At 33.9% G+C, this 27,885-nt stretch overlaps 1 protein-coding gene across 1 annotated transcript in view; it reads left to right on the top strand.

The window, feature by feature from the left end:
* Positions 1–27,885, top strand: part of LRP1B (low density lipoprotein receptor-related protein 1B) — a gene marked incomplete at its 5' end in the record, with an annotated part of 705,068 nt that overhangs the window by 546,493 nt on the left and 130,690 nt on the right. The window contains 8 exons of the mRNA XM_011984332.1: positions 3,653–3,759; positions 8,810–8,939; positions 10,656–10,762; positions 11,098–11,230; positions 17,190–17,312; positions 23,016–23,141; positions 23,847–23,984; positions 25,515–25,649. Of these exons, the coding sequence (XP_011839722.1) occupies positions 3,653–3,759; positions 8,810–8,939; positions 10,656–10,762; positions 11,098–11,230; positions 17,190–17,312; positions 23,016–23,141; positions 23,847–23,984; positions 25,515–25,649 (999 nt within the window). The remainder of the gene's footprint in view (positions 1–3,652; positions 3,760–8,809; positions 8,940–10,655; positions 10,763–11,097; positions 11,231–17,189; positions 17,313–23,015; positions 23,142–23,846; positions 23,985–25,514; positions 25,650–27,885) is intronic.

The following is a 27,885-nucleotide window of genomic DNA, read 5'->3' as shown; positions in this document are numbered from 1 at the left end:
TTTTTTTTTTTTTTTTTTTTTTTTTTTTTTTTTTTTTTTTTTTTGAGAGGGAGTCTCACTTTGTTGCCCAGGGTGGAGTGTAGTGGTGCTGGTACAATCTTGACTCACTGCAACCTCCATCTCCTGGGTTCAAGTGATTCTCCTGCCTCAGCTCCCCAAGTAGCTGGAATTACAGGTGTGCGTGGTGGTGCCCAGCTAATTTTTGTATTTTTAGTGGAGAATGGGTTTCACCATGTTGGCCAGACTGGTCTCAAACTCCTGACCTCAGGTTATCTGCCCACCTCAACCTCCCAAAATGTTGGGATTACAGGCTTGAGCCACCGCACTTGGCCCTTTATATTTTATTCTTATTGAAGAATCCCAATTGGCCTTCTGAAACATGGAAAGCATACCCTGCAAAAGCTTCTTGGTTGCAAATCTGGCTTGTCTAGATGAGGTTTATGGAAAACCTGGCTAATTGTTCACATGTGGAGTTCCTCATCTACTCTTGGTCCAGGAATATAGGTAATATCAGAGAAAAATTAGCATGGAAATAGCATTTTAGAAATACAGGGGAAAATGTCACACCCAATTTTATTTTTCAGATGGGTTAGCTTTTACTACAGTCATTTTATTGTTGTTCTTCTCTTTCACAAGAAAAATAGTATCATGATAAAGTCTGAAAATTGGTCTTTTACTTTATCCAAAAAAGATCAAAGATAAGATAAGCAATAAGGAAAAATTCCTTAGGACTTTCCGTGATAACTAAATTACATTTCCCTCAAGAGATTTTCTTTTTGAGCTATCTAGTGGCAAAAGATTCTGAGGTATATGAATGATGGTTAGAAATAGACTCGGTACCCTATTCCTTGATGGTATTTGTGTATGTATAAAAAATTCATGATTATTATTCAGAAGTAGATTTGCTAGCATTTTAAAAAACATGATAGAAACACGCAGAATTTCCACTTTCCCTGGAAAAGCTTTTCCCAGTAAATCTCTCAGCCTCTCTACTGCCATTTTGAAGCAGAATAATTAATAATGTTAGGACAAAGTCTCTAGAAAATGAGCATTCTGTGGAACTCTTGGGTAAATGCTTTCAACTACTGGCTTGATAACTTTTTTTAACCTACATCAACAACTTTCAACTCTTTGTATAGCAAAGTGTGTCAAGGCCTGTGAAGCCTTTGCTGTTTAGCATATGATGAGCACACTTACTTTTAAATAGGATAAAGGCAAATTAGAACATTAGAGGAAGAATTAGTCCCATTCTACAACTCCCAATTCTATGAAATTAGATGTTTCTTCTGCTGTTTTTAAACATGTAAGTATGATATATTTTAAATTTACACTTTCTTTATTCTTTTCATTAAAACAATTTTGGCTGTTATTTTCCGTTGTTAAATAAATTGAACATATTTCACTATAATTTATTTCCTCTGAGAATAAAACTGCATGTGTCTGCAACCAGGAGGGCAAAATGGCTTCAGTATGGAATGATGATAAGAGCAAATGAGTTTTCTCTTGTTATTATTAATAAAATAGATATTGCTAGCCATGTACCTTAGATAAGTCACTTGACTTCCCAGGGCTTTAATGTTAATCTCTGTAATATGTGGACACTTATTTTTTCCTCAGTATGGGAAGCAATGATATAGCCTACTAGGAAAAAGTACAGGCCCTGGTATCAGGTTGTCTTGATTCAAGTACAATTAATAGCTCTTCTGCACGCTCAGTGATTTGAAGTACGTTACTTATTATCTCTGTGCCTCAATTTACGCATCTAAAACGGGGTGCAAATATAGCACATTCCTTAGAGAGTTGTTATAAAAATTCATTGGTGAGTTAATTCAAGTACGTTTCATTAACTTTACCTAGTACTTAACAAGAAATAAGCAATTGGTAGAGGATAATTATTATTATTGTTATAATAAATAATATTAGTATTAATAGTTATTTTTAAGATGAAAGCATAATCTATGTGAATACCTTTTAAAAACGAAAAGGGAAATTTCTTTTGTCACATCTACTAAACAAAGGAGTGTAGGGGCATGAGAAGATTATCCATTTAAGGGCATTTTCCCATTCTATCAAATGGCACCTTGTCTTATACCTTGAAGGTCTTGTTTTAAACTAAACTAAGTAGCAGGTAGAATGAAATGCTTGCTGTCACACACTGCTTTTTCTATAGTTCTTCCAGTCCAACGTTCTGAAAGGGTTTCTTTTTTTTTCTTTTTCTTTTTTTTTTTTTTGAGGCAGAATCTTGCTTTATTGTCCAGGCTGGAGTGCAGTGGCACGATCTTAGCTTACTGCAGCCTGTGTCTCCCAAATTCAAACAATTATCCCACCTCAGCCTCCCAAGTAGCTGGGATTACAGGTGCCTACCACCAAGTCAGGCTAATTTTTGTATCTTTAGTAGAGTCGGGTTTTGCCATATTGGCCAGGCTGGTCTTGAATTCCTGACCTCAACTGATCTGCCTGCCTCGGCCTCCCAAGAGCTGGGATTACAGGCGTGAGCCGCCGTGCCTGCCTCTGAAAGGGTTTCTTTATATAGAAATGTAGGAGCCCCCATGATACCAAACCATCAAGCTGTTACTCTCTATGTAGAAACCAAGGGATCGTGTAGAGCAAAATCCAAATACAAACTGATTCACTCACAATCTTTGTGCAGAATATCAGGCATCATACGGATATTCCTTAAACTTAATGTCTGTTAGTTATTGCTTCTTGACCCAGTAAGAATATTATTATGTGTGATAGAGCTGCAAATACAAGGAATGAATAGAGAAAACAAGAAGTCTTTCATCATGTAAGATATCAGTCCTGTTTAGAGAACAAAAATGAAACAAGAGATGATATCCAGCAGTCATACTGGTTACTTGTACGAATGAATTTCTAAAATCCTACTTCATTTTCCAGATGAAACATATTCCAATAGGAATTAAGCCAAGTAGTAAGTCATTAGTATTTGGCTTATGCCTTATGTGGAATATGGGACAGCATAATTAAATCAATAACTGCTAAATTATCTAAATTGACAGGCAAGTGATATAGGGCACAATAAACAATGGCATAAACAAGTGCAGTTTTTAAAGAAGAATCTTACAAACTAGCTTTGTGTAATATTATCCCTATATATTCTTCTTGTTCCAGGAACTCCAGATTTTCTGGGAACAAAATTGAATAATTAGAATGTTTTTAGAATACATAATAAAAAGTCAAATACAAAGGCTAGACTAACTGCCCAGTTAATAATAAGCAGCCCCATAGGTACAGAGAGTCACAAAATGTCATACTTACTTAAAGTAAATACGTAGAATGACATAGAACTCCAACAACTAAAAAGGATCATTGTTATAGTGTGACAATAGGTACATTTTCAGGCTTTTAATTTTACTTTGCTGATTTATTTTTATTAAACAGTAGAACATTTATCTTTGATCCAACTTGTTTTGGTCATGCCATTTTGTACTTATGATTTTAAAATAAATTTGAAAAATTATTATATTATGTACCATAGATACTTCATGAGACTTTTCCTAAACAATATATTGGTTCTGTTTGACTAACCTCTTTTTTATTTCTTTAATGCTACTTCATGTCATATGTCATATAAATTTTACAATGCCCTTGCATATAATAGAATAACCCTGTGCTGTTTTTCTGTCCCCAGAGCCACAGACATGTACATTGAAAGATTTCCTCTGTGCCAATGGGGACTGTGTTTCTTCAAGGTTCTGGTGTGATGGAGATTTTGACTGTGCAGATGGCTCTGATGAGGTAGGCATTTTTGTAAAATCAAAAAGAAAGCAGTTCTTTAGAACCACATTTGTAATTATTATTACTCAGTCCAGTAAGTGCGGCAAGGACAGCTCAGAAATACACTTTACTCCTGACACACTGAGATAAGTATTATATCCGTGTGCTGGGCTGCACATCCCCAGCACAGGGAATAGCTCTTGTGCTGCTATTGACAGTTAATTTTATAGTCTGTTTTACCTCAACTGGTGAATAGCTGAGTTGGGAATAGGATGTTTGAAAACCCTATTCCCTATAGCTGATGCCCCTGCCATCTGTGAATTAGTTCATAAATTTGCTGCAGTATTTATAGTCAGGACTAATATTTTTATGCATTTTAAACAGTTTCTTCTCCCCAGTCTCTTTCTTCAATAGTTATAGTCTTACAGACATCGATGTGGGTCATCAATTTTCATGAAACCACAGGTTGAGCTTTGCTTCCGTGATGAATCACAATCCATTTATAATAAGGCCTATGTACACACAGCTTTAAGTGAAAAAGTTTACAATTTCTCTGGAAAATTCTATGAACTTAGTCTGTGCTAACATTTATAAAACTTCATACAATTTGTTATTTATGAATTTATGTCCTTATGTTTCAGATATTAATTACTCCATGATGCTTTAAAAATAATAAACAACCCATGATTACATATATTTTTCTCAGTCAAATCTAAAAGGAACCCAGCTCTGATATCCCAGTATCAGTGATTTCACATAGATAATATCAGAAACACAAGGTCTGCACAATCAAGTCCAGTAAGAAGTGAAGGAAAAAGAGCTCTGGCCGGGCGTGGTGGCTCACGCCTGTAATCCCAGCACTTTGGGAGGCTGAGGCGGTCCGATCATGAGATCAGGAGGTCGAGACCATCCTGGCTAACATGGTGAAACCCCATCTCTACTAAAATACAAAAAAATTAGCTGGGCATGATGGTACACGCCTATAGTCCCAGCTAATTGGGAGACTGAGGGAGGGGAATCGCTTGAACCTGGGAGGCAAAGATTGCAGTGAGCTGAGATCGTGCCACTGCACTCCAGCATGGTGACAGAGCGAGACTCCACCTCAAAAAAATAAAAAAATATATATTGTTCCACAGCGTACACCATGTATCCTGTATTGCAATGATTCCCTAAAGCTCTGCTGCTCTGGTTGAGAAGCATATGAACTCACCTCTTATTAATGCCCTCCCACTGACCATAGACTTGGCCAGAGGAATTTTGCTGCAGTTCTGGAGGTTTCTGTGTTTCAGTTCCCAATTCCCTAGATATCCACTGATTTCCTGCCTCTGGGGGAGACACTACAGGTTTCTGCTCTTTACAGAATTTATGCAAACTAGGTCTCTTCCCACCCTGAGGCATTCCCTATAGGACTGGACAATTCTCCCTTCTCTCACCTTTTTGAAAAGTCACAATAACCACATTCAACAGCCTATATTTTGAAAACAAACACGTGTAATTTCTCACCTGAGGGCTAGCAAAACCTAAGTCTCAAGGATGAGAAGGTCACTCAAGAGAAAAAGTTGAAAAATACAGCACTTCTAGTCGTGGAGCTCTTCACAAAATAAAAGGCAAACCTTTTTTTTTTTTTTTTTTTTTTTTTTAACACAAAGGAGAGTTACATTTTTTACATTTACCAGCCACATATTTACCTAACATTCATACATTTGAAAATTACATTAAACTTTTCTAAGGCAGAAAAACACACTTTAATTAAACTCATCCATGAAAATATATTGGCTTTGGTTTTATTTAATATGTCGAACCAATCTGGGTAATATGTAAAACATCAAGAGGTGGGGATATATTGCTTAAGGCTTATATATTTATCTTGAATCATATTCACAAGATGTGCAAAGTGTTTATACAGAATCGAATACTACTTCTTTAAAATCTTATTCGTGTAAAAGTAGATATCCTTATTACCATGTCTCTCATCCCATAAGTTGGTGAACACAGTGATTTGATGGTTAAATATATATCCATATATCCAGACATTTGCATGATAAGGCTCAGAAGAAATGAAATTTATTGTAGTAAAGTCATTTTTCTCTATATTTATAGATGTTTAGTGCAGTCTATATGTAATGAAGTAGCTAACATTATTGGTAGTTGATTTCTATCTTTTTTTTTTTACCATCTAGACAAAAAAAAAGACTGAACAAATGGCTAGAAAGCAGAATTACACACAGAATACTCTCACATTAAGAACAAAAATTGAGAGAATTGTGAAGATAAGTTTCTGTATGAATGAAACTGATAATATTAGCTTGTTAATAACAAAAAAATAAGAAGTTTAAAAAGTTGGTTCAATCTAATTGTATAGCAAGTATTTATCTCTGTGGTACACACAAAGAATGATTATTTAAAGTGATTTTAAATTACAATATTTTTCCTCTACATTTAGCATAATATGTTGTAAGAACAAAAAAGCAAAGAAATCTTAAACTGCATTCATAGACTTACTGTTAATAATAATAGTGGTTCTGCTAATTTGAAACATGTAGGGAAGTTCAAATGCTTATTTATGTCAATGTCATTAGAACTCAAAATTTAAAAGTAAAAGAAAGGAGATATAAATGTAGAAACAAAAAGTTAAGTAAAAATCCTCTCTTATTAAATCCGAAAGTATCTTTATAAGATCTTGATTAATCTTTCTCTTTCTAAAAATATATGATTTCTACTTCTGCCAGTGAAAAGTCCTAGAACCAATTATAAACCAATGGTAATGACTATCCTGAAATTCACCAAGTGGTCTCTAAATACCATTTTCCAATTAAAGGAAAGAAGACTCCTTTGAGATATGCCTAATTTTAGGTCTGAGAAAATAAATTGACAAGATGAGCTGCTAACATCTGAGATTATTAAGAGAGTGTACAAAGTGCACAAGAACAAACTTAAAGGAACTTCCACTGACAAAAGGGACAATTTGAGCATTAGAAAGAAAAATGACTGGAAGGGATTAAAACCCACACATACACACACATACACACACACAATGTATAAAAATCAATGAGTTCACAACAATATTTTAAAAAGCAAAAGCTCATTAGTCACTTTGGAGGTTGCAAAGGTAACAACATTTTTAGGATGCAATTAGTCAAATTCAGAATGTGAACTATTCTATAGTATAACTGACCTGTTTTCTTCAAGTAGTAAATGGCATTTAAAAAAACTGAAGAATGAGAAATAGTTATACATTAAAGAAACTTTAATTCAAGGTATAGATCTCTTTTGAGTCCTTACGTTACCAAACAGTATTTTATATAGCTAAGTGACACACCTGTGCCATTGGTCATTGAGCTGTTTTACTTAAATGAGCCCACTTGCAGAGATAATAATTCATTACTTCTAAAAATGTTTACTGGATAGTTATTATAATCATGTGACAGTATTAGATACTTGGTTCACAGACAGGCATGATCTTTATCCCAGTAGAGCTGGGATAAAGTTATATGAGATGTTAATTTATATTTGTTTTCTACATTTACTAGTTTATTAATTTATTAATTCACTCAGCGGTTTGTATTGAATGTTTACTACATCCCAGGCACTAACAGTATGGAGAATACAGTGGTGAATAAAACACATGACATCTCTTTCTTATGACATTCTCTAATGTCTTTCACATCATTTGCTATTATGTAGCTTACTCCAGATGTCCCACATATCCGATTATCCTTACACATAAAAAGCTTTTTCTTAAGTAGTTCCATTTCTACTTAAACTGTCGTCACAAAGAGAAAATTTCAGAAATTTGGAAAGTGAACTCTCCTTCCTTACATGGGGATGAAACTGGGAAGAAGCAGCAAGTAGTAGTTCAACGTGCTTTACTTGCTAGGAGTTCCATAAACCATGAGATTGTTACACTTTCTGTGGAAGAAGCAGACAAGTACATTTTGGCAAAAATAGAAATTCCCTAACAACAGAAAACATCATCCCAGTGAGACACTTCATTAGAGTAGTCCATTTCAACCAGAGTGTTCAGACCCAGGAAAGGTGATTTCTAGTGACTCCATTTCATTCATCTCATATGCAGATCCTCAAAGGTAAATTTGCCATCTTGTTTGACTTCCACATAAAATCTGTATATGGACTAGCAGAAATGAAAATGTTGACAGTTCATTTCATAGTGCTTTAGGGAACAATACCGGAAAAGAAGAGAAAGAGAATTACAAACAACTAAACTGTAAAAGGACTGGTGCAAAGGAAAAGAGATGGAGAGAGGGGAAAGAAGGAACACCAGGGGAAGCTTTGCCAATGCAAAACAGATTTGTCTTAGGATTTTTGTTTGTTTTGCATTCCATATCCCTAGCCTTCTTCTCCCTCTAGCCAATAAACTGGATGTAGTTGCTTAGAATTAATTTTTGGAAAAAAAAATTGTTTTTAAACAAGATGTGGCTACATTGCCTAGACTGGAGTGCAGTGGTATTCATGTGTGCCTATCATAGCACACAACAGCCTCAAAGTCCTGGACTCAAGCAATCCCTGCCTCAGCCTCTTGAGTGGCTGGGGCTATTGTGCCAGCTAGAAGTAATTCTTTAACCCTTTTATTATCTCACAATCTTCATTATCACCTACAATTCTTAAAAGTCCATTACCCCATAACTGTCTACTGAATAATCGTACTCTCAGAGTAACTTAATTAGCATGATGAAGCCATCAAATTTGTGTTCTTTTTTTCCATTTTTTGTTTTATTATGACACACAGGGACAAATCAAAGTGGAAAATTGTTATTATTCTGTTATTTAGTTATGGGCTTAAGATATTAGCATCTGAGCCACTTTTATACAGTAGACATGGTTCCTACACTTCTGGGTTTCTGTGCATAAGTTGTCTAGTCTTTTAGTTTGTAAACATTTTTCTAAAAATGCAATTTTAATTACATCTGTGTTGTTTTTGACAGAGAAATTGTGAAACAAGTTGTTCCAAGATCACATCCAGGTTTTCTGTACATAAGTTTCCTTATCTTTTAAGTGTGTAGACGTGTTTATAAAATTTTAATTTTAATTATATCTCTGTTGTTTTTCATAGAGAAATTGTGAAATAAGTTGTTCCAAAGATCAGTTCCAATGTTCCAATGGTCAGTGTATACCAGCAAAATGGAAATGTGATGGCCATGAAGACTGTAAATATGGGGAAGATGAGAAAAGCTGTGAGCCAGGTAAAAGGATTGAAGTGATATTTCATTTAGTTAACATTTTACCTTTCTAGAATTTAAATTTAAGCAGCAATATGCAGAAAACAGTGGCAAATATGTCATATGTTTACCATGTTTAAGAAATGGTCTGCAAATCTGTGGATAAATTAATTAGTGTGTTCTTCATATGTTTTGAAAGTGTTTTGGAAGATAAGATCATTACTTATTAATGGAATCCGATCATAATTTCCCCAAATTTGATTTTCTGGTATCTATATCATATTATACCATTTGGAATTGTTTCCCCAAGATAGCAAAGTAAAATCTGTTGAAATTATAAGTACAGTAAAAGACAAGTTTTTAGTTATGGAAATGATGATTATGAACTAGAATGTACCCATTTCAATGTGATGCTAGCTAAGAAGAAGCATAATTGTATTATTTGTATTTACATCTTGGGCTAAAATTTGAGTAAAGTTAGAAAGCAAAGCCAGAAAAAAAGATACACTCTTCAATTTATGTGCTAGGTGGCTCTATAAATATACTCATTAAAACACTTCATTTTTAATTATATATTTTAATTACATTATCTTACAGAAAAATATTACTAGTGGAAAACTATACTATAATGTATGTATGACCATAAAAACATTACCTTGAGAGACTAGGTCAGAGTCACAGCTACAAGACTCATACATTACTATGATCCAGTACCATGTCCATGGGCCATATTGTTAATTGATCACTTCTTTCTTTCTTACTAAATACAGACATGTTATTAGACTCCTTATGTACACAGATCCCTAGACAAACACTGCCAATTAAAAGGAGTTAAAACTCAAGGAAAAAGCTTTTTAGTATCCTTGAGCTAAGGAATTCAGACCACGAAGTCATTAAGTAAGTACGATAGACTACATAGTGGTCTAACATAAGGCCAGAAGCCCAGACGTTTGAATGCAAGCCTAGCCAACTGAAGACCATAGACAGAGGCAGCTGTCATAATTTCTGTCAATTAATTAGACTGGGTAGTATTTACATCTTGTGACTAATACACTTACAAATATTACAAACTTGCCAATATTATACTTGTAAATAACATTTAGCTGCTTGTTTTTCTTAATTTCTGCATCATAAAGGAACGCTGCACATTCTGTTAACTCTGTTAATTACACATGTATTCATATTTAAAATCCCCAAACAATGCAATTCTTAGAACCTATTCAAATATTTTATTTATGTCAATGCAACGAAATAGATATCATTGGGTCTATGAGACCATGCCAAGATTTCTACTTTGTGCTTTATGCAGTGAATGTAAGATTAACATACTCAAAGGTTACTAAATATTATTACAGTTTTGAAAGTAATTTGAGACTTCAATAATTTAAAATAATTTAATTTGAAATTGTAAAAATAAAAACTCATGTAACACTTCAAAATCAAAGGGATGAAGGATATCAAGGTTTTCTCTTTCCTTCTATGGACTATTGAGTAAAATTCTTACTGCACAGGCTATTACATCATGAAGTATATTTAATATAATGCAATAATATTATAAATAATTATAAAATTATTTAAATAATTTAAATGAATCTGTAATACCAGTCTTTAAATATATTTATATAGTATAAACTATTTTTATTACCATCTATAAATTCATATACTTATATGTTTATGTTTTTATTTCTAAAACCTGTTATTTTTACTCTATCTCAATCTCAAATTTATAATTGTATTCAGCTTCTCCTACTTGCTCATCAAGTGAATATATATGTGCCAGTGGTGGATGTATTTCAGCATCTTTGAAATGTAATGGAGAATATGATTGTGCTGATGGTTCAGATGAGGTAAAATATATTGTTTAATTAAAATATTTGAATTACATGAATTAGGTTTGGGCAAACAAATGTAATGAAAATAAAGGAAAGAATCTTGATTCTTAGCACAGTTTAACATGTTGGATATGTACATTGAATGCAATCATTTCAGCAAATACTTGAATCTTCATGCTGTCCATATACTAAAGTTCATTCTCATTTGTAGAAGTTATATTCATTAAGACAAAGTGAAAGGAAGTGCATGGTATAATAAATCTCTAGTATTATAAGCTGCATGTTTATTTTGACCATGATTGTGTCATTATCATTAATGAAAACTGCAGTGTCCATTTGTATTTGAACAGATGGACTGTGTGACTGAATGTAAGGAAGATCAGTTTCGGTGCAAAAATAAAGCCCGCTGTATTCCAATTAGATGGCTGTGTGATGGAATTCATGACTGTGTGGATGGCAGTGATGAAGAGAACTGCGACAGAGGTAAGGTATTTGTGTATGTGAGTGCCTGTAAATGAGAGAATGAGAGTTAAGGTGCTGTGCAGAATATACAGTGTGTGCTAGAGGCAGAGGATAGAATCTTTAAATGATTCTCTTTCCTCTTCCAAGTTTCCTTACATAGCAGCCTGGTCTAAATATGCAAAATCCAGATCATTGTCAGACAGAGCATAATCTCAATCTGGGCATGACAAACACTAGCACTGGGCAAGAGTTTACTGAGTGTCTACCATTTCAGACTAGATGCCAGGTCAAGTATAGGGATATGTGGAGAATACAGAGAAAGTAGTCAATAAAACCATGACTACAAAAGTATATCCTGAATTTTCTGTACATTCTTTCCTTTCACGTTGCTTGCCTTACTCTGAAAACATAGGAACAACAGATGGCATACTCAATTGCACACATTCATATGCTGTATGATATCTAGGTATAGGCCGTGCCCCAAATCCCTAAATTTCCTTATTGCAATATCATTGAGAAAATAACCTACATTTTTTTTGTCAGTCTAAAAGACAACTTTCTGTTTTGTCATAGATTATTTCCCAGCTACGTGAAGATCATTTTCTGACAGATAACCACATTTTAGTTTCAAGCCACCACATTAAATGTAGCAATGGTTACTACTTAGAGTTATTTCCCAAAGCAATTGTGTGCTGAAGATTAAAATGATCACAAATGAATCCATATTTGCTATTTTCATTTTGTTAAATACATGTTTTAAATACAAAATTTCTTGTGACCTGCTTACAAAGTCTCTCAATAGAGTTTACACTTCTTGGTGTTTAGAAGATCATTAATAGAGATGGTACTACATATTGCCACATGATTCAAGGCACTTGAATGTGCACTCTAGGTTTACATACTTTAAATCTGTCTCACATGTTTACTTTTGTGAATATGTAGTCACATAAGAAAAACAGTATTTTACTTTCTTTAATATTATTTGAGATGTTTATGGATATCTCCATCCCAAACCTGATAAAGTGTTGTATTATGAAGGAAAAAAATAGTTTTTTTTGTTTGCTTTTTTTTGTTTGTTTGTTTACAGCTCCTTGCAGAGCAGGGCTAACTCATAGGAAGTGCACCCAAAGTAGGCCTTCAATTTCATTTTGAATTTGCTGTTTATAATAGAGAGCGGTGAAATGTTAAATGTCCATAATAGCTCTTTCTACCTTAGGCTAAGTTCTCACACTTGCTGTCTGTAATTGGTCACTCTAGAGACAGCAAACGTTGTGGACAGTCTGGCAGCAATAACTCATGTGACTTTTGTATTCAAAGGTTTGGGGATGATGATTAAGCTACTCCTTGTTTTCCATATTCTAGCGAATCACCTCTGTTGCTCAGCTTCAATCACTACCACCTGCCTAGTTCATTCTCCCATTGCTTCTTGCTTGGACTGGCATAATGCCATGTAACTGGTCTCCCGTACATCCTATTTACTGTTACAAGGTTCATCTTATGTAAGTGTCCCTCCGATTGTGTCAGTTTTTACTCAAGGTACCTGATTACATACAAACAATTCAATCTAGTAATCAGGGTTACAAGAAAATGAGCCCATTTTACCCTCCCAGGCTTACTTTCTACTGCGCCTCTTTATGTATTGTATCCTAGCCAAACTAGAAAATCTCAACTACCTTTCAGATCTAAAATTATTCTACTAAATATTTAATCTTAATGACTAAAAAAGAGTTGAGAGCCTTTAATTCAATCATTTACAAATGTTTCAAAGCCCCCTTCCCCTCCATTCATACCTCTAACTTGGTTTTCTTTGCTGCTGGGTAATTAAGCTCCAATGACATATTTTAGTGGTTAAATTATTTGATCTCATATGAATGCACCATAAGGCATTACCACATTCAGATTTCTAGTATTTAATTTACTCCCAGGAAGTGGCGTAGGTATTAGGTAAAGGCATTTTAAGGCATTGAGGAAATGGGATGCCAGAATAAACATCTTTTCTGTTAAATCCCATTTCCATTCATTTCCAATCAGGATACACATGAGCTAATAGGAGCTGAGTGTTGGGAACAGGAATATATGAGAACTGAAGGATAAGCATAACACATTTTCCCAGTGAATCAGTTTTACTAGTTTACTTTAAAAGACAAAAATTCAAAATACTCTGGAATTAAAAGCTGCATTCATACTTTTGAAGGTAAAATATATGGCCTCAAGGAACTGTGGTGCTTGTTCTGGCCTGAGCTTTCAAACTTTACACTTTATATAATACTGGTGGAAAAGATTGGGCGGTTCTCTTTTGAGTAATTATCAGCTTAACAATGTGTAAGTTAGTCAAATAAATTATAAAGTATTATCATGTATTAAAGCTTCTCTCAACCCAATTAAGATGAGAACTCTAGATGTTTATTTTCTGTGATGATGCACTTGATCAGTTTTATATGAACTTTTCAAGGCCTCTGTTATAATTTAGATGTATTATTGTTAATTAATATATACTTTTCTATTTTCCTAATATTTCCTGTTGAGCTGATTAAGAACATAACTGGGAAACTGGAATTTTAATTCAGCCAATCTCTTTAAATTATACCTTTTTTGTTGTTTATATGTGCTTTATGCCATTTCAAAATAAGGAATTTTAAGTGAGTCTCAGGATGTCGTGGTAGCCCCATGATGCATTTTTTTTTAATGCAATTTTTTTGGAGTACAACATCAAGTCTTTAGTAGGTTACCACAAAACCTTTGCCTTTCTGTTATAATATAATTTCATTTATACTTCTCTTCTTCTAAATAAATCAGTGGCATATCCAACACTCATGTGGAGAAAATTATAACGTTATCTAATGCAATACCTTAGGGAACTCATTTTTTAACAACACTGATGTATATGGTACAAATAGAATTTTCTAAAATAATCAGAGAATGTCAAAAGTTCACAAATTCTGTTTGAATGTAATCCACTGTAAAATGGAGCATGTTATGAGATTTAGTCATTGGAATCTTTATGCTAAAAGTAAACTCTGCTTCATATTCTGTGGATTTGATTTTGAGTTAAGGCAATATACTCACTTCGTACTGATATTCATATCTTTAATTTCTTTAGTACTAAGGACTGCACACTGCACATGCTATCTTTTTTTATTGTTTTCAGAGTGAGACAGTTGTTAAATAGTACTGAATTTTATTGCACAGGTTTTCATAACTGAGATTAATTGTAAAATTATAGCAGTATGGAGCTCAGCATTGCAGAAGTTTGGGAGAAAGGGCTATCCCAAAGACAGATGTTGAACTGTCAGAGTCTCACATGGTGATATTCACCTCGGTGGATTCACCCAGCCCTTGCCTTTGTCTGTTTCTTAGTTTGATGGTTCTCAGAGATGGCAATGTAAGCTGTGCCAGTTCTGCTAAGCACTTTTGCAGACAATTGTACTATTATTCAGATCAATATCACTATAAATTCTTGGTCTAAGCTTTATCTTTTACTTAAGATATTAAGCAGTCTGCCCTTGTTTTCCTAATCATGTTTCTGCCATTAATCATATCAGGTTTTTAAAAAGGCAACTATCTCAAATCTGTTACCAAGCTATCTCGCTTAGTAACTTCACCTTCTTCTTTACAGAAATAATAAAAATCATGAGCATTTTTCAACATCTGGCCACCAAACTAACAAATCTACCTGGAGCTGGCCTCAGGCTTTCCTCCTTCCTTCCTCTCCAAACAGAAGACTTGTTTCACTTCCAGTCTAAGCCCATTCCATTCATTTTGCTCTAGATCTCAAATCTCTCACACTCTCTGGATCCTCCAGAAACCGGTTAAATTAATTACCCTTTTGCTCTCCTGTACCCTCAAATGTGTCTTGTCTACTGAATTCTTATCAGAAGCATTTAAATGTGTTCAGGGATTTCTTCTTCCTCACACAAGCAATGAGGCTCACTTTCTGGTCTCTTTTTTCCCTTTATGGCCAAACTTCTGGAAAGAGATGTTTACATTCACCTCCGTCTTCTCATTCAGTAACCAATGACAATCATTTCATTAAACTCACCGCCATTTCACTAAACCTGCTCTAGAATTAGTTACATGGGCTATCCCTCTCATTAGAACACTTTCCCCATGTATTGTCTGGCATCACTCTTTCCAGATATTTCTCTAACCATTTTGATTACTTTTTCTCAGTCTCTTTTGTAGACTCCTCTTTACTTACCCAATCTGTTTTTCTCTGTGTTCTCTTTTAAATTTCAAATCATAAGTATATTCTGATCACTGCCAGATGCACGTTTACAGCTCAAAAACCTATCCTATATTTCAGACATATTTATCCACCAGCTTGCTCGACATCACCACATGGCTGTCTACCAGTACCTTAAATGAATTATGTCTTAAGCCTGCTCCTCCTGCTGTGTTCCTTTATTTAATGAACAATACCATCTACCAAATGGCCCAAACACACTAAAAAATGAGTACCATGTTTGTGTGCTCACTCTCCTTTGCCACTCTCATCTATTTAGCCACCAGGTCCTGAGGAGTGTTCCTTCTGAAGAGTTCTCAGCTGTGGCTCCTCTAGATCTAGTTACCATCAGTTCTTCTCTGGATTGCCATGACCTCTCTTGAAATATGTCTTGTTCCTTCAGTGTTGTCTTTACTATCTCTCTCTTCAAATTTAGAATTTCTAAATTCTCAACACCAGAGCTAGAGTTTTCATTCTACAATCCAACTGATTCTAGCACTTCTTAAATTAAGACTTTTGCTACTGAATGTGAGTTATCAGAGATTTGTGTAACAAGTCAGAACTCAGAGCAAGAAGAATTATTTGATCTTCATAAGTTCGGGCCCATTATTCCTTCCAAAGTACATCTGCAAGAGGAACAATGGCTCTTTCTGGGTATTTTCTAGGCTTTTAAGGGTGATCACTGTCACTGCTCTGCCCCATATTTTGGTGAATATATGTGTGTTTAAATATGTTAATACCTTCAGTAAGTCAAATATGGACAACCCATGACTCATAGCTCTTACCTATATATGAGGATTAACTAGGTAGTGTAACCCTTTGGAAGCAATCTAATTTATCTTAATTCTGTACTCTGATGTTTGTATTGTTTCCCCAGGTACTTCTTGCACCTATGACCCTATACATTAACTGTACCTCTTTTATAACATATAAAAACATTGAGTCCCAGAGATATTAATAGAGTTATCCAAAGCAAGACTAGAACCCACAGTTCCTAACTCTCAAGTCCTAAAACTCCACTGTGTATTGCTACACCTCTAGACATATAACCCAAATTTGTTCATTACTTAGGTCCTTTGCATGTGGTAGATGTACTTAAGAATTGTGTATTAGAATATTTTTGTATTCCTGATGTTTTTATTTATTTGTTAAAGGAGGAAAATGCAAACATTTTAAAAATCCAAAAAAATAATGCTTTACTGCACAATCTTTATTTAAAGAAAAATCCCTGAAATATTGTATGATATGGCTAAATTCTTATTGCTGTTAGAAAATTGTTTCTTTGTGATTTCAAAAAAAATTTTACCGGTTATTCTAAGTTTTTAGTGATCTAGTTTATCAGTATTTCAGATACAGCTAAATTGTCTAATAATTCTAAAAATGTCTTTTCTTCAAGAAAAACACAAATTTTAATAATTACAATTAAAACTAAAAAATATAAATTTCTGTGTATTCAGCAACATAAAAATTATGTAAAACAGAGAAAACTTTAGATTCTTAAAAACTTTCTTTTAACATCTTATCAGTATTTTCTAAAAAAAGACTATATGAAAGTAATATTAGAATGTTTTGAAATGTAAACAGTGAATACATTTTATTTAAAAAATTGAACATTACTTGTTTCTGGTATTATGCTCGAAATAAATAAATGGAAGCAATCAACTAGATACTGTTTGCTAAGATTCAGAGGAATATGTGTCCTGCTGACTGGCATTGATTACCCTGAATCTCTTTGTTTCTTTTTGTTTTAAAATAAAGGAGGAAATATATGTAGAGCTGATGAGTTCCTTTGCAATAATTCTCTCTGCAAACTACATTCCTGGGTGTGTGATGGAGAGGACGACTGTGGAGACAACTCTGATGAAGCCCCTGATATGTGTGGTATGGCATTTCATGTGGCTCTAGATTATACTTGTATCTTCTGATCTCATGCCCCAGCATGAATCAATGAAGTGGTGAGGTGAACTACAAATTATACCATCCTGGGGTTAGGTAGATAAAGTGTAACCACAGATACAGCTTTCGTTCAGGTAATAAAGAGATAATCCTGTTCAGAAGTTATGACTTTATAGAGACTCATCCTAATGTGAATTTGCACAAGTCAACACTATTCAGAAGAGAGATAGAGTAATTGACATTTTAATTGAATAAGATTCATATAATAATTTTGGCTTCACATGAAATTGGAGCTTTATGTTAATTTTGGAGGGGTACAGATAAGCAAAGTAAAAATACATGAATAATAAAATCTCATAGTTTCACAAGCCACCCACTAATGAAATATCTATCTATCTATCTATCATCTATCTATTAATCATCTATCTGTATATCTATCTATCCACATATCTATCTCTCTGTTTCATTACAAGTCTTAAGCACAGAACTGAAATTAGGAGTTATTTAACATTTAAACCTAAAGAATCTTAACAAAAGTTATTGTTTCTCCAAATTCAAGTTACTCTTGACTGACATTTGTCCTGTATATGCTTATGAGACCAACAAATATAAAAGTCTAATTTTAGATCAGCAGCATAAAGGATCTCTTCTATTTTAACGAACGTTTTTGGTCTCTGTTCTCATACCTTTTATCTAATCTCTGCAAGAAATGTAATTTCACCTATATTTTAAAGGAAAATGCTGCCATGTCAGATATAACTCAGTGGCACACCAGGTAAATTAAAGAAAGAAAATACAGCATGAGTGTATGTACTTACACTTTTTGTTCTATTTGTTGCATCAAGTTAAGGCAATATTTAGATATAGATGGTGGCATTTCACTACTGATGTTACAGTCGGGGAAAATACAAAAATGCAAGCAGCTTTGTTTTGTTAAGTATTTAAAAGTTGGAAAAAAAAAAAAACAGGCTTTGGAGAGTTTTTTTTTTCTATAGATAAAACTCATTACGATGAGTAATGCAACTAAGTTTCAGCTTCAGTTTTCTTTACATAATCTTCGAAATAAACTCTGGGTAATCACCAGGGATTATATTGTTTCTGAATCATAATATATTAAACAATATGAGAGCTTATCTACCAACATCAATCCAGAACCTTTTTTTTTTTTCAATTATATGACATTTTTTTCTATTCTCTATCCTATTTGACCACAAAACCAGTGAGTGGAATAGAAAATTTTCGATCATCGATGTACGACTGCAGAATCAAACTCTCCTAGAGCCACTTCCAGGGCCATGAATTGATTCTCAGGAGCATTCCACACAGCACAGATGGGAAACCTTGTAAAATCCAGATTGACTGTCTGAACATTTTTGTGTTTCTCTCAGTGAGCAATATCAACATTGAGTCAAGCTATTATGTGCCAGAAATTGTGCTAATTAGGACAAAAAAATGGTTCTTTTTGACAAGGAGATCTTATTCTGCCTGTACAAATAAAAATAATTGTGATACCCTGTATTTGCAGCAATGATAGAATTAATTAAAAGTATGGAAAAGGCAGAGAGATTCAATGAACTCTACCTAAAGAATAATACAGAAAGCTACAGCGTTGAAGGAGCTAGACTAAAAGACATCTTAAGCAATGTGAATGGCATGAGAAAAGGTATCATTCATTCATTCAATAGACATTTGTTCAGCAAGAGACTATGATTAATTTGGTGATATAATGATGAAAGAAGTGAACACGAACCCTGACCTCACAGAGCTTAGAATCTAGTGGAAGATGGATATTAATGGGAACAAAAATATATACTTACAAATTATGATACATACTATAAATAAAAAGTATGGTAATTTGTAAAAGTATGGAACAGAAAGATTTTATCAATCATAGGGTATGAGAAATAACATTTTAGTTCAGGCCTGGGAAATATTTAGCTGCTGAATAGGTGAAAAGAATTGAGGTTGGGAGTGGAAGTGTGACACAAAATTGCAGACAAAGGAAATAAGATATGTGAAGGCTCTGGGCAGGGCAAACCATGGCTTACTCAAGGAACTGAAGGATTTGTGCTCCCAGGAGTTACAGGCATTCTGGATTTACCAGATTGTAGCCAGATAAACACATTGTAAACAGGAAATAATGTAAATTGACAGTGTGTGTTTGATTTTAAAATATTTTCAACATATAAAGGATACATCAGGACATAATCCCATAGTAAGTTGAGGAGAACATGTGTTGCTTTCACACTGTCATCAAGTCAGAAAAGCTTAAATTGAACTATTGTTAAATTGGAGATCATCCGGATTTGCTTAGGATGAAACTAGAGACAGCAGAGATATCTGCAGCCTTGATTAGCTGGAAAGTAATTGGAAATACTAAGGAGTTTTAAGCAAAGGAGGTGCATGGTCATATTTAAATTTTACAAATATTGAATAGAAAGGATTGTAAGTGGTTAACAACATGGTAGTACTTTAGGCAAGCTATGCTAGTAGCTTGGGTTGAGATGGTAACAGCTTGTGCTAGCGCAATATAGACAGATTTGAATGTTATATAAGAGGCAGAAGAAACTGGATTAAATGATGGATCAGATATGGTGAATGAGAGACAGCAAGTTGTGGAGTATAATGTGTACGTTGTTTTTGCTTTGTCGTTTGAATGGAAGGGGGTCACAGGAAAGGGAACAATTTTACAAGTAAAGATTAGAAGACTGGACTGGGATGCATTTGAGGAGACATTCAAGTAGAGGTTTCAAGTAGGCATCAGATGCTTGATTCTCACACTGAAAGGAAAGAGGTAGTCTACAGATAGAAATTCGACAACCAGCATAAAATGTAATAAATACAATGGAATATTTAGGATTATGCTGTGTGGAAATAAAGATAGGGCAGGAAAGGAATTATCAAAGAATATTGAGTGACAGTAAGCCCCTAAGTGAAAATGAACTGGCAGAAGAGACTCAGGTAAGTGACCACAGAAGGCATTGCGAAAAGAAGAGTGAGGCACCACAGACACCAAAGTAATAACATGTTTCAGCAAAGATGTGATGGTTTCTGCAGAGGCAGGGGAAAATGAGTTCCAGAAAAATGATTATTTTTACGTAGGAGTCAACTATTCTTCTGTCTCTGCTCTTAAAATATAGAAATGAGTTGATAGACTACATATAGATACAGGTAGATCTGAAATTATTTAATAATACGTTAAGAAATTTCCCATCTTTGTATTTCTACTTATTTTTGTACTCTCTATATATATGCTTTCCAAGTAGCATTGATAAATATTCATACTTGGTGGTATCAGTTGACCTTGTAGTATGATCCTCTGCAACATTTCTGGCTTCCCAGATGCAGATATTGGGAGAGCAGGTGGTTTCGTTCATCTAAGTTTAGGGTTATTTTGGATAACTAAGATGAAAAAGATAAAAGGGCCAGAGAATACAGGTTATTGGGAAGAAAGTGGGTTTCTAAACTTACCTAGTACTTAGAACAGTATCCAACGTATTATAGGTTACTATAAATATTAATGGGGAGAAAAGTACAGACAACAGTCTGGTGAATAGGGAAAAGGTAGCTACATCAATGAGCTAGAGTTAAGATAAAGTGGAAGAGTCTTTGCAATGATACTGATTGGATTAAAAATCTTTTAAAAAAGAGATTGTGCTCAAAATGGGACATTCATACCAGTGGTTTCACAAATAAAGTAAATTATAGGAAACAGCAAATTTATGCTGCAACTGTTTATGCAAGTTAGTATTCTTAATGGCAAGCAACAGAAACTGCCACTGTGAATCACAAATAGAAATTTGTTGAAATCCACCAATGTGAACAACCTCCTAGGAGAGTGTTGGCTTAGTTAGGATTAGAGTAAAAGGACATAGGGTGTAAGAAATTTAAGGAGCTAAGAAACCTCATTGGCTGGTTTTCTTATGTGAATGTTGAAGCCATCTAAGATGCTAGAATGAATTTAAATGGAGATCTTAAAAGACTATGATGGAATGTGCTAGTCTTCAGTAAACTGGGGTGGAGATGATGTTTTTGAAGTTGATTAGAAAATAGCAGTGGCGTGAAGATGTAATCAAATGTCTAGCCTTCAAAATACATTATTTTGTTTTAGATTATAGAAGTAATAGTTTATTTCAGATAATAGAAAGTAAAGATAGGATAAAGCTATGGAAGCTATAGTAGGAAACTAGGATGTTTTCAAACATGAGATGACATGAGGTTTGACCAAATTAAGAGACATTCCTAAAAGATCTAAAGAGGAGGGAGTATATTTAGAAAATGGACCAAATTTCACTTAAAGCAAGGAAGTCAGGGATGGAGTGCAACTTATTTAAGGAGCTGTAATAAAGTTGTATTGCTCAAATATTGAGATGGACAAAGGATGAGTCTGCAGGATTGGCACGAACAAGATAGTGACAAGTCTATTAGGCCATTCAAAGTATCTTAAATTGTATTCTCAAGGAAATTGATAACTGTAGAACAAATGGTTACATGAATATGTTAGACTTATTTTTTTCTCATGGCTTTTTGAGGCTCTGAGAATGGAATATGAAGCTGGACACATTCAGCATATCTCTCTGCAAAAGATAATAAACGCTAAGCTATTGTAACTGGTAGAGATGGCTAGAAGATGCCAAACCTGGGGACAATAACGACAGGATTTGGTGACTACTGAGAATTGATGGTCAATGGGAGGAATACATTCGAATAATTCCAGACTTTTGGCTATGATATGCCACCAACTGAACAATGGAAATAAAGCGTGTTTGAGAACAAGAGGTTAAGACAAGATGATAAAGAGCTGAGTGATGAGCTTGTTAAATTTGAAACTGTTGAGGGGATGTCGTACAACCAATTGTGAGATGTTTGAACTAGATAGAGAATTGAAAGTCTTCAGAATGTAGTGGAAAGTAAATCAATGAGAGTGAACAAACATATATAAGCAAAGAATTCAAGTGTGAGAACATCAGGGGAACAACGACAGAGTCCTGGATAATTTCACATCTAAGGATGAAGACTAATGACAGATACTTCCTGCTTTAAGAGTGGAAGTCTTCAGATTAGATAGTAATAGAGGAGACAAATGTAAAATTCTCTGGCTTTCATTGTGGTCTTTTTAAATACACACAAAAACATGCACATTAAAAACGAATAGCTAAGATCATCTATGTGCCTCAAATACATAAATAAACCTTTGTTTACAGAGACAAAGAGTAAGAAATAAAGCTATAATACTGTTGGGATTTTTGTTTGTTTGTTTTCACTGAATGACCTATTTTCAATTTTGCGCCTGTAACATATGCTTGCTCCGGCTCTAGGCTGTGTGAAATTGCTCTTTGAGATAGCTAAGTGTCCTGCCATATTGCATAATTGTAGGCATAAATTAATTTGGTACACTAAGTAAAGTCAGCTAACATAAGGCATCTGGAAATGAGACCATAAAGTTTGGCTCTTTCTTGTTTCCTTGAAGATCCTCAGCTGTGCACATTTTTCTGTAGTTAATATATATAACTAGAATCATCACATGTTTTTCTGGTAGCCACTAGTAGGCAATTGTCATAGCAAAAAAGATATTTAGAAAAGTTAGCTTATGGATTTGAAAAGAAAGAATAAAAGAAAAAGGGAGAATGTTCTTCATAAATCAATGTACCCGAAGGAGCTTCTTTGGTTTTTCTTCTTTTTCTTCAGTCGAATTTCTTTGTCCATCCACAAGACCTTACAGATGCAGAAATAACAGAATATGCCTACAGTCTGAGCAAATGTGCAATGGGATTGATGACTGCGGGGACAACTCAGATGAAGATCACTGTAGTGGTAAATGTGTTTAATGTGAAATAATTCAGTGATGGCTACAAGGTTCTCTGATGACTGGGGGTACAAATATTTTAAAAAATATATATTTCTTATGTGGATGTCTGAGGGCATTATTTTCAGACATATGATCTTCTGACAAGGTATAAAAGTATTCCACCAGCATTTCATTTGCCTTATAGCTGTGCACCTTTATCTATAGTTCCCACTAACCACTTTATTCTAGAAAATATTAATCCCGGAGAAGCAATATAGAGATTTTAAAATGCTCCTTGTTTAAAGATCTAATTCGTTGAAGAAAGGGAGCTTATATAGATTGTATGTATATGCAATTCCTTTTTCCAAATTCTGAAGTTCAAAAACCTTTTCATGCAAAAGACTTATGTTTGCAGCAAAATCATTTGGAGACAAAGCTTGACCTGATCTAACTGGAGCCATTTAATATCATCCTCTAAAAAAATTCCACTTAGGGTAAATATTTTTTAAATTTTCTGTAGATATCAGTGTTACTTACTTGAAGTAAACATACTGTCACTTTCCTAAAATCTAAAAATTTCAGAATGTTTAAAAATTTGACCTTGAGGGCTTCAAATCAAGGATTATAAACCCATGTTTTTCATAGTAGTTAGTAAAATTTTGGAGATATTACATGCTCAATAGTGTGTTTTGATTCTGTGGAGCACTAATCATTTTTTGTATGCCTTATAGGTAAGCTGACATATAAAGCAAGGCCTTGTAAAAAGGATGAATTTGCTTGTAGTAATAAAAAATGCATCCCTATGGATCTCCAGTGTGATCGACTTGATGACTGCGGAGATGGTTCAGATGAGCAAGGATGCAGAATAGGTGAGCTTGTTTTCTGTTAAGCAAAGTACCGGGATACACAAGTCTAACTTCTGCTTGTATATGGCTAAAATTTTCTGGATGTAAATATTGCTCTTCAAAATATGCTTTACTGATGCCCTTTTTCAAAAACCTTTGCCAAAGCAACCTTAGAATACTACTTAAGTTAATTTCAGACAGTGTGAAGTGGACAAGGTTGACTTTGTAATGAGTACCCTTGTTAAACCAGAAGCTGAGAAATCAATATTCAGATATAGAAATTGATGTCAGCAATGTAATCTATATCATTTAGTAATTTGTCTTAGACAAATGTAGTGTTTTTAAATTTTATAAACAGTGATATTTAGTTGAATGGTAGTAAAGGTCTTAATTTAGTCAGTGATTTTTTAAAAAATTAATCCATTGCCAAATCATTCTTATAGAAGATGTGTTTTTTTTTTTTTTAGCTCGAGTGCCATGATACTTGAGTTATTACATCCCGATTGCGAATAGTTTATATTTAACTAATGCTTGGCATTTGACTTTTTTGTATTAGATAAAAATAATTAAATTTATGATCCTAAATTCAGTTTGCTTACAGAAGTCACACAATATTTCCTACTTTTGGATCTTTTCTTTTATTTTTATTTATGCATCTAAAATGTTCCTAACTTAGGGATGAAGCAATACCCACCAGGATATGGCTACATGTGTCTACCGTGGTATCATGCCACTGACCTATTTTAACTAATTGTAAAATATTCAAGTCAGTGGGGATAAATAATAGTTACAATTATAATAAAGCTCTCATATTTGTCAAAGATTTGATTTAAGTAACTTAGAGATAATATAATATTATCCTTATAATAATGTCCCTCTCATTTATTTAAAAGAGAAGATCTTTTAAAATGTTTTCCTGAATGGGAGATAAAGCAGTAAAATTGCAACTGCTCTCCTGGAAATTACAAGTAACTTTTTGTCTGTCCCAGAACGTTAGCTTATAAACAACCATTCTGAGCACATTACACACTCAAATGTTACGCTTCATATGTCTGTCCAGCATAAAAAAATGAAATTTAAACTGCTGATTTAGCCGACTTGCTTGAGTAACTTAGCAGTACCCTTGATTAAGTTTACAAATATTAAGCGTAGGTTAGCAATAAATGCCTCAATTTCTAAGTAGCTTATAGGAAATGCTTTGGCTCTCAGAGAAGGATGTAGTACTTATATATGGTACTGTAATAAAGATAGCCTGTCATTAGAATCATTGACTCCTGACTTACTTTAAAAAAGTATATTATAGCTTAACAGCAACCCTAAATATCAGCTGTTAGCAGCTTGGTCTAATCTGTATTTAATGTTAATGAATTCAGTTTTTATACTTCTATACATTTATAAGACATGGGGCTTATATGGAGAGAAGACCTTAACCTTATATACTCAAAAATAGTTATCTATGGAGTAATCAATACCATTTCAAATATTTTTAAAAAGTAAACTCCCCACTTCAGGAATTAGAATTATATTAGTTTTGATCATATTTTTAAATCCCAGCTCCTACTGAATATACCTGTGAAGATAATGTGAATCCATGTGGAGACGATGCATATTGTAATCAAATAAAAACATCTGTTTTCTGTCGATGTAAGCCTGGATTTCAGAGAAACATGAAAAACAGACAATGTGAAGGTAGAGTACTTTTCCTCAACAGCTTGCTCGTAAATCTTTGGGTTATGAAAAGACTCCCAAGACTTCTAAATTGTGAAATCACAGGGGATTGATTTTCATCAAAATGATGTCTATCTACGGGATACCATTTCACTTATGAGAATGAAAGTCTCTGGGGTCAAGAGCTTGTTTGTTTGTGGAGCTAAGCTAACCACGACAGAGGCTACAAAGCTTTTTCTATAGCAAATGCAGAGCTGCAGGAATTTCAATTCTATTGCTACAATACTGTTTTGAAATGCAAATAATGAAATTGCTGGTTCAGGAACTATTGGAGAATTAGTCTTGCTTCATGAAAAAAAAAATATGTTTATGATGACCCATTTCTCTTGAGTGTGGCATTTGCAATACTGAAATAGGTAAATCACATTTAGAGAGGCATGGACTTTTGTCCTAAAATCATGTTTTAAATAGATCATAATGTGTCTTTAAAAATTCAAAGTCAGGATCTACATAAATCTGTCAACTTACTTGAGATGATTTAAAAATTGAGCATGTAGGATAGCCAAAATCTTATAGTAAGTAAGTAAACATAATCTACATCAGTGTTCTAACTATAGAACCATGAAATACAGACCCATATGCACTTTCTGCAAGTTTCTCCAATAAAACTGCTATTTGTATTCATTTTCACATTATTGTAAGTACAGCCAAACTTAAAATAACTAAGTCTGGCTTATCCAGGCTAAATTCAAGTCTTCAAATGCGTTTACCTACCAGCTTGCTTTTGTTATGTCTCTCTGTGATATTTTGGGGCTAAGAAAAATGATTTTACTTTGTGTTAATCAAAATCGAATTATTTAAATGAATTGATTCTACTCACCCATAAGGGGGATAAGTGTAGTCACGTCATGTTTATCTACATTTTGAGTTATATGTGTATTTGGATTATTCGTGACATTTGATTTTTCCATTACCGTGAGACTGAAAGCTGACAATCTAGGTTTCCTGTATTTTAGTTAACAAATGAATTATCTTTCAAACTATGGTATTTATTTTTCCAAGGCTCTATCAATTACATATAAACACACACACATACACAATTCTTTCAAGATTTTAATTTCAATAACATTTGTTTTCTAATATTTATTTGTGAGTGGGTTTTTTCTGTATGTATGTACTAAATTTAGAAATTATATTCTTCAACTTTTCTTAATTTTTAATTGTATTCCACAGCAAATATAACTTGCACACTACATTCTTTATTTTAAGTTGCTGTGAATCTACTTTTTCATATTATTTTGTAGGACAAATGAGTAACTTCTGAACTCTAATAAAATGTTCATGTATTAAAATGGTTCTATTTCAGTGTCAAAGAAGGGTAAGACAACTTGGATTCTATAATCCAAAAATTTAAATGTGTTTGTACCCTTCACTTATGTATCTGAAAAAAACGCATAAGAAATTGCTGTTTGATGTTAAAGCCCAAACACTTCAATTAGAATATCTAAAGGGAAAAAAGTAAAGAGGAATGATGGAAGAAAGTAGAAGGGGATTAACAGTTGCTGAGTGCCAGGTACTGTTTTGGGTACTAGGCATGTGTGGAAATTCCTCCATTCCCTTCAAAACCTCATGATCCAGGCTTTCTAGAGATGAGGAGAAAATGATGCTTTGGGCCAGTATGGAGACAAGTGAGGAAGTTGAGGTTTTATCAAATCATGCAGAATATTGCTTATTTGGATTCTGTACCAAAGGGAAACCATAGTGACAAATAACTGCCTGTTCAAAGTTACAGATGCTGAACAAATCAGAAATATTTATTGTAATTGTGATGGCTAAGTACTGACAAGATGCATTCCACTTCATTCCTGTAAAATATTTATTAAAAACAACTAAATACAGTTTTCTGCATCTATTTACTCTACATTTCAATCAAATAGCAATGTGTTGTCCTGAAAATACTTATGTGTTCTTAGGCAAAGTATCACAGTAAAGTCAACAAAATCAGAAAACCTGAGTTTAAGCCCTGACGTTGTGATTTACAAGTGTCACTACCACTGAGCCTTAGAACATTGTTGTGTGCTACGCAAAAAATAGTTATTCGTACTGTGCTGATTCTTAAGTTCTCTTATTCAAGGGAAGGATTTATCTCACAGATTTATTAAGTAATTAGGAGATTATAAGTGATAAAATGAGGCAGGGAAAATATGCTGGTTAAACACGAAAGTAGAGGAGGTAAAGAGAGGAAGATTAGACAGTT

The sequence above is a fragment of the Mandrillus leucophaeus genome, unplaced genomic scaffold, assembly GCF_000951045.1.
Source record: "Mandrillus leucophaeus isolate KB7577 unplaced genomic scaffold, Mleu.le_1.0 Scaffold1061, whole genome shotgun sequence".
NCBI lineage: Eukaryota > Metazoa > Chordata > Mammalia > Primates > Cercopithecidae > Mandrillus > Mandrillus leucophaeus.
This window is presented reverse-complemented; position numbering and strand designations above follow the sequence as displayed.